The 20,709-nt window shown below is 45.2% G+C and overlaps 1 protein-coding gene across 1 annotated transcript in view; it reads right to left on the bottom strand.

The window, feature by feature from the left end:
- Positions 1-20,433, bottom strand: part of LOC137307160 (arf-GAP with GTPase, ANK repeat and PH domain-containing protein 1-like) — a 116,180-nt gene extending 95,747 nt beyond the window's left edge. The window contains exon 1 of the mRNA XM_067976498.1: positions 20,010-20,433. Coding sequence (XP_067832599.1) covers positions 20,010-20,172 — 163 coding nt within the window. The 5' untranslated portion in view covers positions 20,173-20,433. The remainder of the gene's footprint in view (positions 1-20,009) is intronic.
- Between the last annotated feature and the right edge of the window lie 276 nt (positions 20,434-20,709).

The following is a 20,709-nucleotide window of genomic DNA, read 5'->3' as shown; positions in this document are numbered from 1 at the left end:
CCCGCTCCTGAAATGGCTGACTCACGCTGAAGTGTGGCTCTGTGAGCCAGCAGCCCTCTGGTTCCTTGCCCAAAGTGCAGAAAACATGCAACAAGAGCCCAGGCCAACAGCAGCAACACTCAGTCACCATCTTGTAGAACAGATGTTACTGCAAACATTCTGATGATTTTTGGTTCAATTTGCCAGCCCGATTCTCTGCCACCAAGAACAGTAAAAAAATCAATTCTAATGATCAAATATGTCCTAACTCCCCCCCCCCCCCCCCAATCCCAGAAGGAGGGAGTTTAAAAGAAAACATTAACCGTCGTGTTCATTATATTCAGCTACATCAGGCTTTTTACGTCAATAAACAGACATAGAGGTCTGCCAGTTCTAAAGGAAGTCAATAGATGCCATGAAGACAGAACCAGAAGGCCATGGTGTTATCAGTACCACAAATCATGCGATGCCCTACACAGCTAAACCTCAACTGTGCATCAGTCAACAATGAGGGAGATTCAACAGCTCTGACTGATCTGTAGATACACCTCCCAACAACCACCAGTCCTTGCTATTTTCTGGCTCACAGCAAAACAGCCACACATTTGACAAACAAAGCACCACAATACTCTTGCTGAGTCGAATGTCATGGCATCATTCACAGTGCAGACACATTCCAGCTTTCTTTAAAATGCAGAGAGGCACAGATGATGTTGATGCAAGCGGTTACTTTGATTTAGGCTGCGAGCATAGAATTGAAGGACCCCCATTTAAAAAGTTAGTGACTGGAAGAAAAATATCTCCTAACCCCACCGCCCCCCCCCTTCAGTGGATGCATGGAAGAGACTCCCAATAAAAGCAGTTGAGACTGCAGAGTTCATGAGCCTCCGAGCAACTCCAAGGAAATTCCCGGCCATTAAAATATTTTCAGGAATATTTTGAAACATGCTACTCCAAAAATTAAAAACAAAAAGGGAAAATGCTGGAAGCACGCAGCAAGTTCTGAAGAAGGGTCTGCACTCAAGACATTAACCCATTTGTTTTCCCCACAGATGCTGACTGACCCGCTGAGTGTTTCCAGCAGTTTCTGGATCAGATTTCCAGCACCTGCAATTTAAAAATTACTACTTTTTTTTTTATTTGTTATCCCAGAAATGAAGTCAGCCTGAAATTTTCCAAGTATGGTGATCTGACCTCTTCAGGGACTTCGTCTGTTCAGTCAGGAGGAGGCCACAGAATAATAAAAGAAGCAGGAGTTGTACAGATCAGCAAAAACACAGGAGAGAGGCAGCATGAGTATTTGAGAACACAGAACCGCACACATGCGCATGTAGGGTCAGAGTGAGTCACTTGTGAAAATGTGATTTGGCCTTTGCTAGGGGTCCTGCAGGCACTTGTTAGGCCAACAGCACACTGTTGCATATTGGGTAGGGGTGTTGGGAGGGTCCAAGAGAGTCAGCCTGAGGCCCACCATTAAAAAGTTTCATAAAAACACATTATATTCAGTCAAGTACTGAAAATAAAAAGGAGCAACATGAGTTTTACTGTGCTCGAAGTAAACAAAAAAAAGTGTCAAATTAAGCCAAAACTTGTAAAACAAACTCCAATATAGAAAATAGTGGGATTTCTCTGTTTTCTCACCTTCACCAGCTATATATCATTTTGTCTCTTCCAGTGAGACTAGGCTAAAGACTTTGCCAAGAAATACCACCCTACAATCAACTTGCTTCTGTGTAGGGCTCCAACAAACAGCCTGGCTGGGCAATCGCCCAACTGAGACAAGGAGGCTGGAGCGATGGGCTGCACCCAGGATCCGAACCAACGACCTTCTGGGTGGAAGTCAACAAATCTTCTGAGGTTTCCACCATCTTGAATTTCCTCGAGTTCAGGGCTCGAGATTAGATGATGGGTTTTGGTGTGAAGTGCACTACTTAACGTGGTACTGAGCCACAGAGTCCAGGAAGGCCTCACATTCAATCACTGGCCTGTGCTGAGGTAGCTCACATCAGCCAGGGTGTCCCATTAGCCTCTGGGCACCCCTGGGCTATGAAAGGAATCACCAGCATTCCTTCTCACTGTGTAGTGATACCTGCTGAAAAGTGTAATTTTTGTTGGGTAAGGGTATCAAGGGATATGGGACAAGAGCAGGTAAATAGAGTTGAGCTAAAGATCAGCCATGATCTAGTTGAATGGTGGAATAGGTTCAAGTGGTTGAATGGCCTCCTCCTGTTCCTATCTGTACATGACAGAACTGCACTCAGTTATAATGGCCCACATGGTTGAATAGCTTGACTCATTATATAGACTCACATATAAAGAACTGGGCAAGATCCTGTGGAACCCATACTCCAGTAAGAGTCACTGCCTTCAGAAGGAGGGGGCAGAAAATTGGAGGTGGGGTGGGGGGGGGGGTGGGTAAAGCTTCACACAGAACATGCTGGTGTTTCATTTTGAAGTTTTCAAAATTCTACACTTAAAAGGGAGGACGTTAAAAATCAGTCAAACCCTTGACTGCGACTTAGCACCAGTCGAGGGACTTGTGCCACTTCAAAAAAATTAGTTACGCCAGTGGCCGTTGCCATGGTAACCATTTCACCCTCATTAATCCAACATGTTGAGGTTGTTCTGACCGTCTGTTTCGTGAGTTGCTCTCCCACAATATCAAATCATTAGAACAATTTTTACAGCTATTAAGGATTTTCTTTTCTAATTACCAGCTCATGGAAAACAGTGACAGTTAGAAGTACCCACACCAACATTTATAACCTTTAAGTTTTTCAATAACAGTCTCAATCACATTTTTGAAACTGTTCAAAAAAAGATTGTAACCCTCCAATCCCCCCCCACGCCAAAAAATTGCATCATATTCATAGATCCATTGCCATCTTTGATTTCCACATTGTGTGATACAGTAATTTCTTGCATGCAAGCTCAAAATTCCTGACAGTGTTCCTTTCAAATATAAAACCTATGCTTGTGTAATGAAATCCTGATGGATTCTTGATGCCACTTTAAGAACCTGAGCCTCGATGACTCTTCTTTGAACACACTGAGGTTTAACAATCTAAGCAAATGTCACCGGTGCTTGACAGAATAACACAACTGCCTCTCGTAGTCCTGTACAGGATACTGGTCACCTGATCCTTCTCTCACCTACAGCCTCCAACTTGTCTCTCTATTTTATCGCTACTACTAGTCATTGCTTCTCTGAACTTCCCTCTCGTTCTTTTTAAGCTCCAAATACACCATGCTCCTCTTCCGCCCTGCATCCATGGTGTTGAGATCAAGAACTATTGCACCATCCACTTCGCTTAACTTATCACTCCCTTCATCCCACCATTGGCGGAAGTGCCTTCAGCCATCTAGGCCCGACGCTCTGGAATTCCCTAAACTTCTCCGCCTCCCTCTCTTCATGATCCTTAAAACCCACCCCTTTCGACCAAGCTTTTAATCACACCTCCCATTATCTTCTTCTTTGGCACTGTTTGATTAGACTTCTGTGAAACACCTTGCGATGTTTTTCTACATTAAAAGGTGCTATATAAATGCAAGTAGTTGTTGTATTTTTTCCCCTAAACTGTGGAACTCCTCACCTCCCTCAGTCCTGCCTTCCTCCTATGATCTTCAGGATTCTAAAACCCAAGCTTGGCATCACTTTAGCACCATTTCCTGGTTTACCTCATCCCTTTCTTCTCCCCTTTCTCTTTCATGCAATTTTCTTCCCTCCTCTCCTCAATTCCTTGCTGGGGTACGTTCCACAAATCATTGGTCACCCAAGTTGCTATTTTTCAAGTGTACTTTGCAAATACTTCACAAAAACCCCAGCTCCAGCCATTTTTCCAGAGCGTTCTTGTCACATGCCTCGTCCCTCGCTATCTCTGTAACCTCCTCCAGCCCTACAACCCTCCGAGATCTCTGTGCTCCTCCAATTCTGGCCTCTTGTGCATCTCTGATTTTAATTGCTCCACCATTGGCGGCCATGCCTTCAACTGCCTAGGCCCCAAGTTCTGGAATTCCCTCCCTAAACCCCTCTCTCCTTCTTTAAGATACTCCTTAAGATACTTCTTTGACCAAGCTTTTGGTCACTTGCCCTAATACCTCCTTACGTGGCTCAGTATCATACTCTGTCTGATTACGCTCATGTGAAGCGCCTTGGGACGTTTTACTACGTTAAAGGCGCTATATAAATGCAAGATGTTGTTGTTCTTAGCTTTTCCAGGTATTGAGTCTACCCTAAACAAAAAAACCACAGAAAATGGCAATGCCATTTTAACAAGGGAAATGTTAACCAGTTCCCAATCCCTTACCTTTGGTATTGCTGTACTGGGACCAGATGTTTTGTAATCTGGTAACTGCTGTCCCAGAGCTTTCGATGGCACGGCCATTTGACCTGCTAACCGCTGAAGACATCTCAACTGAGGCACAGAACTTCCAGTACTCAGCGTTTTTAAATTACGTGAGATTAACAATGAATTCAGGAAGTCTACAGAGCAGCTGGTTGTCCTTTGTGGTGAGAATAGGATAATCTTGGTGACTGCACTCCCTCCAGCTCCAGTCAGACAGAAACCGAGCTTCCTGAGCAAAAAGGAATCCCACAACGACATGTAAAAGCCTCAGCTCATCCAGTCATATGAAACTATGAGTCAGACACAAGCTATCGGTTAACCCAATGCAATTTCCATCCATCTTTCTGCAAGTCCATTAGGCGAATGGCCCTTCAGCAGTCACTGCCATCCCTCCCAACCTAGCTCTATCAGTTCTCAGTCTGGTTGAATTCCTTTCTTTCATCCCAGGATCTATGGAGCTTCCTCATTCCCTTCGAGGCACTATATAAATGCAAGTCGTTGCTGTTATCTGCCCAGTGTCCAGGTCAGAAACAGCTTTAGAATTCTTTTAACCATCAAGGTTGTCTGTTTCATGTCAGATTCGGGGGAAATGAACATCAAATAAGGAGTAGGGAACCTTGAAAAAGGTGGGGGTGCATTGGGGGGGGGGCTGGGGTTTCCAGTAGAAACACTGCACACAATTGAAGGTGCTACAAGTAACAAGGCATCAACACAGTAAACCACTAACGAGGCAGAGGCAAGTGGATCAGAACAAGAAGCTTTATGTAAACATAGGGGCTCTCAATTGAGATTGTTTTGTAGCAATTTAAACAAAAACTAGCGACCCAGTTAACAGACAAGTAACAAAGACATAAGAACGTTATATCCAAAGAGGTCAACGGCTCTGGAGAAAAAAAGGTAAACTGGCCCAGTTTATGCCATTGATACCATCAACATGTTGGGAAAAGTCTCTTTCATGGTTTTTCTTCAAATTATTTTTTGGTGTGGGTGTTCTGTTCTGTGAAGCTAGAGATACCAGACAGCGTTGTGGTTTACTGTCCAACCTTACGGAGAATCAAGGGGAGGTGTGAAATGTGCCATCAGCTGCTCTTCCTGACAACGCTCCAAAACCAGTAACTGACACACCGTGGAAATACCTCACGTTCCTTTGTAACATACTGTGACTGTCACACGCACACACACAACCAAAACCACACAGTATTAGAGTTTCTTTATACTTTATAAAGAAACAAGATAGATCACGTTAATTAGGGCGTTCTGGGCATGCTTTTGGAGTCTTCTCTCTTCCCATCAACCCCTCCCCCCCACCAAGCCAATTTTCTCACCCCCTGAAGGTGATGACTCCTACAGCTCCACAGACACTCACAGCCCTCTGTTACCTCATGCGAGTGGCCATTCTTCAAGTGTGAACTCCAGTGACAGTTCAAAGGCTATTTGTTTACTGGGAGTGCGGCAGTGAGATGCCCAGCCTCATTCAACGTGTATATACATGCACACACTTTCCAACAGTGGGTGATGACCAGGAGCATCCTGCAGTTCATCTGAGGCAATCAGACCACAACGATCCCAGGTTTGATCACCCGGTTTATTTGGAGTTAGCTAATCTCAGCCAGGGCAGCAGTAGTCGGTCACAGTGACCCCTTGCTGGAAGCGTGAGTGTGTGGGGACTCTGGGTGAAGTCGGGTGAATGGCTTGACTGCGATGGCCTCTGTGGTTGAATAGCCGGCTGACAGTTATGGCCAAGTCTCACACACGAATAATGGCCACGTGGGCGAGGTCCTGGAGGGTGACTGCCAGCCATGGAGCCGTACCCCAGTAGGAGGAGAGGACGGTGGGGAGAAACCCAGCATGGACTCAGACATTGGCAGAAGCTCAGCATTGGTACCATAGATTGCACCAGGATTAGGAACTTGGACCAAGCAAAAGCCCATTTGCACTGGTTTCAGATCACTTGCTCAGTGCTATTTAACATTAATATAACAACAGGAGAACAGCTTCCTACAGAATTCAATGAGCTATTGATCAAATGAACAGATACAATCACACCTGAGGGCAGGTTAACCCAGAAAGACATAAATCTGATGTCAAATTTGATTTGTTCGAAGAATATTTTCACAGTTTAATTTTGTTTAGCAGAATTATCTTTCTCTCCCCTCTCTTTCAATTCCCACTCTCTCTCCTTTTTGGCCTCTCACGCTCCAATGGAGACAGAACACAAGTGTCCTGCTCCCTCTCAGGGTCCCTCTTGATTTGGAGAATACAGCACCGAGTGGGGCAAGGACCTCAGCACAGAGGTGTCCAAATGATGGCCTGCAGGGCCAAATACAGACCACAAGCCCTGGCTATCCCTTCTGCAGAACTGAAGTCCTAAATGTACCAGTGAAGGAGCAGCAAGAGAACACACCCCACTGAACCATCACTCCCACCAAATTCAAACAAACAGTTAGTTTGTAATTTAGCTTGGGGGGGGGGGATGCTTTTGTGTTTACCCAAAATTAATTTTTAATTTATCAGGAGGTGGTCAGTCAGTCAGTCAGTCAGTAGCAATGGCTTTGCTACAGGCAAAACACAGCTGAACTGACAATTTTGCATTTTTAAAGAAAGCAAGCAAAGAACTTGCATTTATATAGCGCCTTTCAGGACCACAGAAGGTCCCAAAATGCTTCACATCTAATGAAATACTTTTGAAGTGTAGTCACTGTTGTAATGTAGGAAAGGCAGCAGCCAATTTGCGCACAGCAAGATCCCACAAACAACAAAGTGAGAATGACCAGATAATCTGTTTTAGTGATGTTGGTTGAGGGATAAATATTGGCCCAGACACCAGGAAGAACTCCCCTGCTCTTCTTCAAAATAGCGGCCGTGGGATCTTTTACGTCCACCCGAGAGGGCAGATAGGGCCTCGGTTTAACGGTTCATCCAAAAGACGGCACCTCAGACATTGCAGTGCTCCCTCAATGCTGCACTGGAGTGTCAGCCTAGAGTATGTGCTCCAGTCTCTGGAGTAGGGCTTGAACCCACAACCTTCTGACTCAGAGCCGAGAATGATACCTATTGACGTCTGGGTTTAATGTGGTTGCAGGATTCTGTCAGACCCAAGTGGCAAGATGTTTGGACTCCCCAGCCTGGCAGACTTGCTCCACATTTAACTTTTCCCTGTCCTGGCATGGCTAATAATTGACAACTCAGCGTGCAGTGAATGGTGGGTGTACGCCAGGTTGGGGCAACAGCGTGCGTGGTGGCACAGCATGTTTCTGTCTGCCCAGCCAGGTATCTGACATACACGGGAACCCATCCCGTATTTAAGAGTCTCCTCTTGGTTCCGAGGCTCTGGAATACGGTGGTGGATTTCCACACGCGTCAGTGAAACATGCTGTGCCTCTCCACTATCCTTTGTGAAGATGATTCTCTATGACGTTCGACTGCTGAGTACCAGCAGTACAGCTGCCTGCCTCCTGCACTGCTCCATTTAAACACTGTGCAGGACCATCTGTCCTCGTCTCAGTTTCTAGGAGACGCTGTTTATTGTCCAAATCCACCACGGTATTCAAAGGTAAATTCTGGGAATGTTCTAAAGTGATTATTCTGGACACCAGTCTATGTTGGAAATATCAGAGGGAATTTTAACTGGGAGCAGCATTCAGGCTGGCAGAGTAAGCTCCAAACGCACCTGACATCAGCAGCGTGAGGCCCGGGCAATTTTAACTCCCAGACCTCATCTGCATGCCGCCAGTCAGCTGCCCGCCCAAAACGGGCAGAAAGCTGGCAGGAACGGAAGCTCCGGCGGCAGGAGACACCAAGGGAAGGCTCGCCGGCAAGGTAAGGAGCGGGGATTCGGGAAGATCTTGTGCGAGGACCCCGATCTGCATATTTGAAGAAGGATCCGGCCGGCGCCTTTGCCACATGCTTACGTGTAGGTGGCAAAGGCAGTTAAGTCACCCGTGACATTTTATCTGCCGGGCGGGTAGGGTTAAAATCGGTCCCATGTAAGCTCGGTGCGGTACTGAATCACATAGCTCAGAAAGGTGCCAGGCTCAGTCCCTGCTGGTCACATCAGCACTATAATTGCCACTAGCATCCGAGAAATCAGGAGGAGGCAAAATAAAGTCAAGGTCCCTACTCTTGCAACCCAGTGACCTCTGTTGTAAATTATACTTCTGCGGAGGCCAACAACGGGGCAGGATCGGGCTAATCAGTGACGTCTCCCACAGTTGAACAGCCAGCTACGACATTAGCCCAGATTTTTTTTCCGGCTGGTGATATCCTGTTTATGGTAAGTGGTTTATTGCCGGTGTTTAAATAATGCTGACTGGAAAAGTGTTAGCTTCCCCGTCTAGGCTCACACAGGAAGAATTGGCAGTTTAGGAGGGTACTGAAGGGCTGCTGGCACTCCTGGAACACTACTCCAGTGGGACTCAGCACCTTCTGCGAGGGTGGGGGGAATATTTAGATAGGTCCGTGTTTTGCTTCTGAAAAAAAAGTCATTGGCTACAGTCCGATATTACTGAAAAGGTACTAAGTCAGCCAGAAGATCCTGGTTGAAATGAACAAGTCCTGTTGGCCAACACTACTGCACACAAGGTCTCGGCTGTGATATAGAAACTCCTGCAGCACAATAATTAATGTTCTTACTGCTAATACAGCAGCAGGCTATGTCTGAGTGAAAATGGCAGCAGACAGCTCAAACTTTTGAGTGGTTCAAAAGCTGCAACTTCTCAAGATTTTTCATCAATGCTGCCCTTATCTCACTGATTTTCTCCCCTTGCCGAGGTATGGTTCAACAGATACCCAGCACCCTGCAGTACTTCGCCCAAGTGGGCAATCTTCACACATGAACCCAGACAGGATCGTCGAAGTCTATTTAACCATGGCAGGAACTGGGACCAATTCTAACCTGTCTATTACCAACCAGCTGAGATCAGCTAACGCAGCTCAGATCAGGGATCGAGTCTAGGACCTTCCTAGTCTGTGTGGCACAGCTACTCACTGGGCCATTGGGGGAGCCTCGCTAATGGGCTTTGAAGTGGCATTTACTGTCATAGTGGATGCGATCCCATCCTCTTCTCCCATTTTAGAAAATGTGCAGCCAGAGCAGCATCCCTGACTGTACAAATACCAGTCTTGGCTACTTTTATTAAGAATCACTTCATCTCTCTAGAGCAACACCTGTCTAGTGTTTTTTATTCAGTCAGTATAGAATAAATTAATTAAGGAACAGGAGTTTAAATTCAGATGAAAAATGTTCACCACCCATAGCTAACTTCCAACAACCATCCACACAGATTATTAGAGGCAACTACAATGCAAATGTAACCTTGCTTCACAAACATAAGGCTTCATGAGATGTTCCCAAAACACCTAAACTGGGGTCACCGGGCCTGAGGGAATCCATGAAGGCATCTGGGAGGGGGAGTTTGTAAAGACGTCAGATTTCTGCATTTCACTGTTAATAACATAACATCCAATAGTAATTGACACTGTCTTTTGCAAGTTAGAACAGCTGACCCAGGGACTGTATGGGGCGCGCACGCACACACGTTTGAAAACCACCGAGGGGGGAACATTTTAAACTTAACCCACCTGGTGGGAAGGGAGTGGGTTCGGGTCAGGGTCAGACGCCCAATTTAACGTTCCATAAGTAAATAAAACATATATTATATGCATATCTGCACCAGTTTATGTACAGCTCCTTGCAACAAAGTCCACAGTGACAGAGGCAGGGAGAAAGTCACCAGCCCGTTTTCATTTGCTAATTGTATGTGATGGGAGGGGTGGGGAGGAAGAGGGACAAAAATATAAAATGGGAGACACATTCAAACGCCTGGACTGACATTCAAAACTGCGCTTGAAGTTTGGGTCTTCTGCGAGGGACTCCAGCTCAGATATCTACAAGTTACAGGCCGCCCTTCCCAAGTACTGCAGATAACCTGGGTTGTGACAGCTACTGACTGTATTGTATACAGTGCTGTTGTCATAACAACATTTCTCCTTTTTCAAACAGTAACAGCCCATATAGTAGCGAGAGCTTTTTTAAAAAAAAATTTAAAAAACATTTCTTTGTTTTTGTCAAAGGGGTGGTGTCTCTGGATTAGGTATTCTTTGGATAGGTTCAGTTCCCAGGGCAATCGAGATCCTGTTAGTGTAGAATTTGAGTTTCCATTTGTACGCACTCATGGTATTAATGCACACACGAGCCAACCAGTGACATGACCTGGGTTATAGGCTTTCGTCCTTCATGAAAAGTACGATTTAAAAAATATCTGCCATCACAACCACAGGTGATCCTGGACTGGTATACTCCAATTTTACACTCCTACCCTAACACAGTACTAGAGTTTAAGGTGCCTGTTAGAACATGTACAGGAACAGGTAGGTTTCTCATACCTTTTGATTGGCACGTGTGGAAACATCACCAAAGTTGACGGGGTCCTCATTGACATATGCAGATCAGGGTCTGATGATGTCATTGGGCTCCGACTGCTATTTTAACGTTGTTCTGAGCGGGGAGGCCACTGAGGCTTTCCCATCAGGTAAAGTCAAGTGAGCGGAGGATCCAGGACTACAAGAGGTCGTTTCAGGTAAGTGCCCCTCAGGTAAGGGCCTCACAAGTTTAGGCTGCCTCTGCACTGGGATCCGCCTGCTTCCCTCCTGTGAGACGGTCCCGGAACTTCCTTCCCCAAAGCTACCTGCATGTTGACGGGCGCCCAAAATCCACCTGATTTTCCGCAGGCTGGCAGCCGCTTTCCGCACGCTTCCTGCCTGTTCCATCCCATCCCGGCAACATGTTAATTAGGCCCAGGAGTTAAAGTATGCCAGGCCTGTTTTCGGCTGCAAGCTGGTAAGATTCTAACTCATCCCCCCACCCGCCCAGAGTTAAAATCAGGGCCATGGAAACTACAGCACAGAAGATGCCATTCGGCCCATCACACATGTGCTGATGCTAGCTCTTCAACTGAAGCTGCCAACTCTAATCTCATTTCCCTTCCCTTTCCTCGTAAACTTTTATATTCTTCCTTTTCAAATACCGATCCAATTCCCTTTGAAATTATGTTACAGTCTCTGCCTCAATAGTTCCCAATAGTAAAGCATTCCACGTTCTAACAATCCTCTGTGTGAAACATTTCTAAGGCAATGCTTCAACTGTGTGTGTGTGTCATTGTAATGAAAGTGGTACTTGGCTCTTTTCTCTCCTAAAAGACACAAAAAGGCCATTTTTTTCACAAAGGAGAATATACTAGGATGTTTACATTTATAGTTTCCAACTAAACAGGGCAGCAAAGTGGCAAGGTTCAGACAGTGAGATAAAGTACATTTTCTCAAGTTGACAAATTTCAACTGTTCAAATGGAATTCTCCTACTCTTCCCCCCCCCCCCCACACGCTCACACCCCCTCAGCGAGGATTGTTTTGACTGGTTTTATAAAATGGAGTTGCGAGGTGGACAATACAGCTGTGATCAAGCTGAAGGGTGTGAGTTGGAGATCTGTTTCCACTGAGAGTGGGAGGAGACTTGGAGCGCTGCCCGTTTGCTATCTATCTGCAGCAGGTACACTTGCTGGAGAAGGGAGACTCAGAGGAAAACCCAGTTGCAAATGTTGAAGGGAAGGGGTTGGAAATAGAATCCTTTTGGAATAGGTGGGAATTGAGTTGAGATTATCGGCACGGATGGTGGAACAAGAAACCCTAATGAGTTTCAAGAAGGAACTAGACAGGTTCTTCTCAACAAATGGGATTCAGGGTTCTTAGAAATGCACCATGGGGATACTGTGGATAGTGGCACTGCCCGAGGCCTAGGAGACTGTTGCTTACTTGATGCCTTTTAGCAATTTTTACTAAAACAGTCAAGACCCACATTGCAAGAAGCACTCATCTACTTACCTCAATGGAGGCAATAGGAGGTAGTATAAGGGCTTCAGCAGTGACTGGCCTCAGACAATGGATGCAGACTCTGATTCCAGACATAGCAAGTCAGATTTTCAATTACATCAATCAACACTTAAGCGACTTAGCTGATCTGTGCTATAAAAACACAAATGTACCCTGATGAGAGCTTCCAAAATGCCACATTCCTTCAAACTATTACCTGTAAGCAGTCAACGGAGGGGACACCATTTTAACTGTTTACCATGTCATTTTGTTAACTACGTAGAGTTAATCAATGCCTGGCTTCCTACACCAGTCCATTACCTTATTAAGTCCACCCGTTAACATTGCCCCTGCTAAATAAACAGGATGTGATATGACTGCTGCCATAAAGCACTTTCGGAATGAGTTCCCCTTTGCAGATTTAAAAACCTGCACATTTATTCAGCAAAGATCTTACCTGCTGTAAGGTTGTCAAGTGGAACTGAAGAAGTGGGTTTCACATTTCTGAATTCGCAGAAGGCATGGTGCCAATGGAGCAACAGAATACGGTTTTGTGCCCATGACTTGGCACACAGCCGGTTACTGATCCGAGCGAGCCATGACACAGAGGTACCAAGCAGAGGTAGAAGTCATTTTGAATGTCTTCATTCTCTACCTTTGGAACACAGCATATAGGGGCCATGTTGTGCAGGCGGGGAAGATCAACATAATGTAATAGATATTTCCAGGAACACCATCTCTCATTTAGGATCTCACCCATCTCTACCACAAGAGATGGGTGAGATCCTAAATGAATATTTCACATCGGTATTTACGGTTGAGAACGGCATGGATGTTAGGGAACTTGGGGAAATAAATGTTGATGTCTTGAGGAGTGTACATATTACAGAGAGGGAGGTGCTGGAAGTCTTAACGCGCATCAAGGTAGATAAATCTCCGGGACCTGATGAAATGTATCCCAGGATGTTATGGGAGGTTAGGGAGGAAATTGCGGGTCCCCTAGCAGAGATATTTGAATCATCGACAGCTACAGGTGAGGTGCCTGAAGATTGGAGGGTAGCAAATGTTGTGCCTTTGTTTAAGAAGGGCGGCAGGGAAAAGCCTGGGAACTACAGACCAGTGAGCCTGACATCTGTAGTGGGTAAGTTGTTAGAGGGTATTCTGAGGGACAGGATCTACAGGCATTTGGAGAGGCAGGGACTGATTAGGAACAGTCAGCATGGTTTTGTGAGAGGAAAATCATGTCTCACGAATTTGATTGAGTTTTTTGAAGGGGTAACCAAGAAGATAGATGAGGGCTGTGCAGTAGACGTGGTCTACATGGACTTTAGCAAAGCCTTTGACAAGGTACCGCATGGTAGGTTGTTACATAAGGTTAAATCTCACGGGATCCAAGGTGAGGTAGCCAATTGGATACAAAATTGGATTGACGACAGAAGACAGAGGGTGGTTGTAGAGGGTTGTTTTTCAAACTGGAGGCCTGTGACCAGCGGTGTGCCTCAGGGATTGGTGCTGGGTCCGCTGTTATTTGTTATTTATATTAATGATTTGGATGAGAATTTAGGAGGCATGGTTAGTAAGTTTGCAGATGACACCAAGATTGGTGGCATTGTGGACAGTGAAGAAGGTTATCTAGGATTGCAACGGGATCTTGATAAATTGGGCCAGTGGGCCGATGAATGGCAGATGGAGTTTAATTTAGATAAATGTGAGGTGATGCATTTTGGTAGATCGAATCGGGCCAGGACCTACTCCGTTAATGGTAGGGCATTGGGGAGAGTTATAGAACAAAGAGATCTAGGAGTACAGGTTCATAGCTCCTTGAAAGTGGAGTCACAGGTAGATAGGGTGGTGAAGAAGGCATTCAGCATGCTTGGTTTCATTGGTCAGAACATTGAACACAGGAGTTGGGATGTCTTATTGAAGTTGTACAAGACGTTAGTAAGGCCACACTTGGAATACTGTGTACAGTTCTGGTCACCCTATTATAGAAAGGATAATATTAAACTAGAAAGAGTGCAGAAAAGATTTACTAGGATGCTACCGGGACTTGATGGTTTGACTTATAGGGAGAGGTTGGATAGACTGAGACTTTTTTCCCTGGAGAGTAGGAGGTTTCGGGGTGATCTTATAGAAGTCTATAAAATAATGAGGGGCATAGATAAAGTAGATAGTCAAAATCTTTTCCCAAAGGTAGGGGAGTCTATAACGAGGGGGCATAGATTTAAGGTGAGAGGGGAGAGATACAAAAGGGTCCAGAGGGGCAGTTTTTTCACTCAAAGGGTGGTGAGTGTCTGGAACGAGCTGCCAGAGGCAGTAGTGGAGGCGGGTACAATTTTGTCTTTTAAAAAGCATTTGGACAGTTACATGGGTAAGATGGGTATAGAGGGATATGGGCCAAGTGCAGGCAACTGGGACTAGCTTAGTGGTATAAACTGGGCAACATGGACATGTTGGGCCGAAGGGCCTGTTTCCATGTTGTAAACTTCTATGATTCTATTCTATAAGGGATACCTGCTAACGAACTGCACAGATCAGTGAAAATACAAGGTTAGATTTCACCGAATTCCACCACCCCCCCACCCAAACAACATATTGCATTATACAACAACGTTTGCTTTTGGTTTTAATTAAATTGCTAAATGATTTAATTCTGTTGGCTCAAGAGGTAGGTTTTAAGGAGCGTCTTAAAAGGAGGAGAGAGAGGCTGAGAGGCAGAGGGAGGGAATTCCAGAGCTTAGGGCCCAGGCAGCTGAAGGCACGGCCACCAATGGTGGAGCGATGGAAATCAGGGATGCGCAAGAGGCAAGAATTGGAGGAACACAGAGATCTCAGAGGGTTGTAGGGCTGGAGGAGGTTACAGAGATAGGGAAGGGCGAGGCCATGGAGGGATTTGAAAACAAGGATGAGAATTTTTAAATTGAGACGTTCCTGGACCAGGAGCCAATGTAGGTCAGCGAGCACAGGGGCGATGGGAGAACAGGACTTGGTGCAAGTTAGGATATGGGCAGCAGAATTTTGGATGAGCTCAAGTTTATGGAGGCGATGGAGCAGTGTGACAGCACTGAACAGAGCAATAAAACCCTCATGTATGTCACTGATAACATCAACACTCAGTACAAGATACAAGTTGTCCAGCAAAACACGTAGTGGATGGGTACTATTGAACACTACATGCATATATAACCACCCTACATTGGATAGATGCCAGAATTAACATGTGGATTAAATATTTACAGGATATGGGTTTCTCAGAAAGAACATGATTCACATCTGGTGGCATAAGCTGGCAAAATGCTTACTGTTCTGGTCTCCTTTAGTGATAAATCCAAGACATTATCCTGTTCAGCCTTTTTGAAAATATTTTTTTTTTCTTTCTCCCTTCTGTTCAAACCTTTCAAGAAAGAGCCCAAGAACCACAAAACCATGCAGTTTGAAATTCAACATACTGTTGTTTCCTGCCCCCACCCACCTCCCACATCCGCAGTTTGCCATATTCGTAACAATTCGCAAGTCTGCATCTTAACTGTGTCTTCCTTGTTCAGTGCACCTACAGACAGCATTACTTTTATTCGGAAGTACCATAAAAACCGGTGTATACGTCACAGCAGTGTGAAAACTGCAACTTTGATATTTACACTGATCAGCAAGATATCGCCAAAACCCAGATTAAGAATTCTTGAGGCCCTGGGCACCAAGAACATTCGGGGCTCCTCTGCACCCCACATTTGTACAGGGTCCCTGGGCACGAGCCCCTGCCAAAAGCCTTGCAGAAAGACCTATAAAGATGTGAGTTACACAGCCACTAATAACAGTACATTTCACATCGACTACTTGTCCCCTCCTTCTCTGGTGAAGGTGTTGTACCTCAGCAAGAAGTCAGTTCCACAGGTGCCTTACCCAAGTCACCGTCCTTCACGCGTTGGCCAGAGAAAGTGTGTCGGCAGGCTATTCAACAATGGCAGGCATCAGAGCTGAGCCCACTCTTGTCCTTATCTCTCACACACACACACACACACACACTTACACTTTCCAGCAGGAGTCACTGAATATTGATCAAAAGAAAGAATACTGGCTGATTATTTTTCTCCTCTTTAGCCCAGAGACACTGAGGCTGATTTTAACAGCCCTAAGCCTGTCCAGGGATAAAAGCTAGAACCCTACTAGTCGATATGGGCAAGTCTCACATTTACTAATGGATCAATCAGGGGAGCTTTTTTTCCTTGTTAACATCCACACCATACAGGCACACCATTATTCTCCTTTTTCCAGTTTCTCACCAGGAAATGAAAAGGAGACCCCACCTTTCATCAACCCAAGAATTTAAAGCACAAGCTAAAAAAAAAATCACAGCTCAGGATAAAGCTACAACTGGGAACTACTCTGATTTTTTGTTCAATGTAGAAGGTTGGTTTGTGCTAATCAAAGTGGAGGATGTCAGAGCTAGAGAATGGAGCACATCAAGTTTGGTGATCCAGTGTCAACAGCGCCCCAGCGAGCAGAGAAGGGAGCTTTGGCCTCGGAGTACTGGGTTGACATCCAGCAGGATACTCACGCCATATGGGAGTGAAGTGTCCCCCTATCCCACCCCCCATCATAGCACCAGTGAGCAGATCAAGGCTCTGGCCTCTGGGTTGATATCCAGTGGGGCGATCGTGTCCAATGGGAGTGGAGTTGGATTCCCCCCCCCATCCATCATATCTAGCTGGACCTCCTGGTAGGGAGTTGGGAGTCAGGCTAGTGACCTGTCCATATGAAAAGGGTCTTCATTTTGGGAACAACCATCTGCTGGATGTAAAGCAGTGGAAGGAATGGGTCATCTAAAAAGTGTCAAAAGCAAGCACTCCCAAGTATAACATGGACCAGTTGCAGAGTAAAGCTGCCTCCACTTTTCATAAGAAATAGGAGCAGAAGTAGGCCATACGACCCCTCAAGCCTGCTCCGCAAATTGGAGGAATTTCACCCGTGACCTTTTGAGGGGTGCTTGGTCCTGCCAGTTTATTCCCCTCCCCTCCCCCTTGACATGTTTTAATGTGATCTTTCGTTGCCAGTTCCTAAATTCAATCTCAATCTTCCAATTTCCCAGAGCAGGCCTCATGGTAGAGCAATGGTCTTCCATTGACAGTTCCTAAAAATCCCTTGGGCCATTATTCTTTTGTGAACATGGCTGGTGTGTACCAGCAGACTATCTGACAATAGAGGACATTACAAACAAGCCGAATCCTGTCCTCACCCAGTGTCCACACATACCTGCACTTCCAGTTGGGTCACTGGACGGTGATCAGGAGCAGGAACCCTGGCAGACTCTTTATTTTCTAACACAGGGTAATTGTGGCTAAATACTGGCATCCCTCAGAAGGGCAGCGGTAGATCAGTTAAGTCAGCACAGGCCATGGATTGAAGATGGGACCTGGGACCTGGGACCTTCCTGGTCTGTATTACTCAGAGACTTTAAGCATTGCCTCATTGGCACAGAACTGTAGCAGGTTTCAGAACTGGTGTCAGCAGCAGCAGCAATGCAAGGTAAATACAGCATTAGACTGTTCTATTTCCCCATTTGGGGCATGTAGTGGGACAATGGCAATGGGGCACAACTGAAGTCACATATAAGCAAGGAAAGGTTTGCAGGATGTTATTTATGTCAAGTGATACATGTAAGGAAAGAGTGTGTAGGGATTGCACAGAGACAGGCCTCAATGTAGTCATTTACACAATCAGTATCAGTTTGTTTGGTGACAGTTTTGAATTTGGTGATTTAATAGAGATAACTATTTCTCAGTCAGTGTTTTGGTGACAAGTTTTGAATTGAGAATTCAAGATTTATGACAGATACTGTTTTTAGTGGTGTAAGCAGGTAGTGCCATGTTACACTCCTCCCATTCTTGTTCTGCCACATCTCTCCCCGCCCCTAAAGGAGTTAACCCCTTGCTGTGGGCTGAAGCTGTGTGAGACCACTTCCTCCCTCAGTGATTTTACACTCGATTCTAAATGTCAAATGGCATAATGTAAATTAACAAATTGCAAAATTTCCCACTATCTGGTCTATGCATGAATGCAGAAAATATAACTGATATTTGCAACAAATAAGATTGGTCATTTAACAAGTAGGATCCTTCACACTGTATAAATAGAAGCAGCTATTTTTCCAGTCAAGAAATTTTCCTGACCTGGAATTTGTTGAACTTCCTGATCTTAATTACTTGGCAAATGAAAGAGACCCTGCCCCTATTACATAAAGGAAACAAAGGAACATTTAGGAACAAGCCATGTGGGATCGAGCCTGGCCCTTTTTTGGTTGTGACACATTCAGAAAAGAGTGGGGAGTTCTCCCAGTGTCCTGACCAACATTCCTCCCTCAACCAATGCCATCAAAAACAGATTAACTGGTCATTCAACTCCTCGCTGTTTGTGGGAACCTTGCTGTGGGCAAAATGGCTGTCACGATTGGGGACATAACAGTGACTATACTTCAAAAGTAAATTATATTTGGGAGACAGTATTTGAGAGATGTGATAAGGCACTCTGCAAAACATTTCTGATGTAAGGTCATTAACTTGAAACAGTAACGGTTTCTCTCTCCACAGATATTGCCTGATCTGCTGAGTATTTCCAGCATTTTCTCCAAAACCAAATGGGTATGAATTTCTTCAGAGCTTCTCCAGCGGCGCGGCCGTAAATTTGGCGGAGACCCCATCTTATGGGGTTTCCGTTGACATTATGGTAGCGGAGCAGGAAAAGCCCCCTCCCGTCTCATCCCATCTTCTCACCATACCCAATCTTTTTTTTCCAAAAATCCATCTGGTTGTCACTTAGACCGACACACACTACAACATTTGCTTCACTGGTCTGCCTTTCCTCATATCTTATTCCCTATGTCTATTACTCTGTGTGAAATTATTTTGCCGGTGAATTTTTAAAAAAATGTTAACATGAAATGAGTGCGTTCAGGACTTCAGGTGAATCCTCTCAGCGGAGATCTGGCACAAGTCCAGTAACCTCCTGGCCAATTACACAAGTAAACAAAAAGGCCCGTGTTCCTCCAACTTAAGGAGCAGAACTGCCAACACATGATCGAGTTCAATGAAAGAGCACAACATTCAATTTTAAACATATATTAAAACACGTTCAAACACAAAATCTAATTTTTAATTAAAATTAAGGGCAGTGGAGCTTAATTATGTGGTCGGATTCACGTGGGGGGGATAAACGCAAAACACTCCTGGAGAGACACTCAGACGTATGCAAATAAAACATCGCACAAACAAGCAGAAACAACACGTGGACACCCTATAACCAGCTCCTAGATTTTTTTGTTTTTTGAAACAGAAACTACAGTGTCGGGAAATTTAACAATTACATAGCGTTCCTGCTGATATGCAACCCAAAGAAAATTGGCGAAAGACAGCCTTATAGCAACAAATGGCACCTGTCCGACAAACCATTTTGACATATAGAGGGGCTGTTCGCGAAGTTACAGTGCCGTATGCAGAAATCGACATTGCAACGCTTAATCGCCATCGTCACCGACTGCCTGTAATACAATTAAAAATGTCCCCAGGATGAAATTTACACGTCAGATTACAAGATTCCATTAGGTCGGTGAAACCCACAGGAACAGCTGTTAAAATGGGGGGGGGGGGTAAAGAGATTTAAAAGAAACTTTGCAAGTTAACTGTGCATTCGTGATACAGCTCGAACCTTTCAAAAGGTGGGGAATTCCGTTAAACGCGGTGTGTTACAAAGTAAGAGGTTTTTCAAGACTTGGAGCTCACAGTGTGTGTGTTCTCAGAAAGAATCCCGGGGTGATGCACCTGCTTACCTTCAATGCGTGTAACAAGTTCCTGAATGGTGTTCCGCAGCGAGGGATCGGGAACGCGATGTAGTAACTTGTAGACGTTGTAAACAGCGGGCTGGACGCTCTCAAACCTCTGGATTTCGCCACGAATGGCCATGGAATTGGTCAACTGCTTTTGAGAATTCATCTTCTCCTCCTGTAGAGTGCCACCCTGTGCGTTGTACTTGTCCCTGCAGGGGCGCAGATCTCCCCCATACTGTTTTTGCAAACCGCTTCCCCCCACCCTCTTCTTTAAAAAAAATAAAAGTTTGAACGCGAGCGACTTTTTAAATCCTTTTTACTTCTTACCGATGCTGCAATTTTGTGCTCGGCTCACGCCTCGTGCACACAGCACTTCCGCAACTCACAACCTGTGTCAGTTTCGCTACCTGATACTGACATTCGCTCCACTGACGTCAGGGTGTTGGTTCGGTACAAAGTTTGGGAGTGTATCAATTAAAGAAAGTTTGATTGCCCTCCAACGGTTAAAGCCTCATAAAATATGAATTACTTGTACACATTTGAAACAGTTCACTCAAAAAGCCGAGCTGACAGCTGCTACAGTCCCATACTGGTTCTATATCGGGGCATTAGTGCGGTCGGGGATGTATTTTATTTACAAATTATGTGCATACGACTCCACCTATTATCCACAATGTTGACTTGGACTGTGTGCTGTGTTGGG

The sequence above is a fragment of the Heptranchias perlo genome, chromosome X (genome assembly GCF_035084215.1).
Source record: "Heptranchias perlo isolate sHepPer1 chromosome X, sHepPer1.hap1, whole genome shotgun sequence".
NCBI lineage: Eukaryota > Metazoa > Chordata > Chondrichthyes > Hexanchiformes > Hexanchidae > Heptranchias > Heptranchias perlo.
This window is presented reverse-complemented; position numbering and strand designations above follow the sequence as displayed.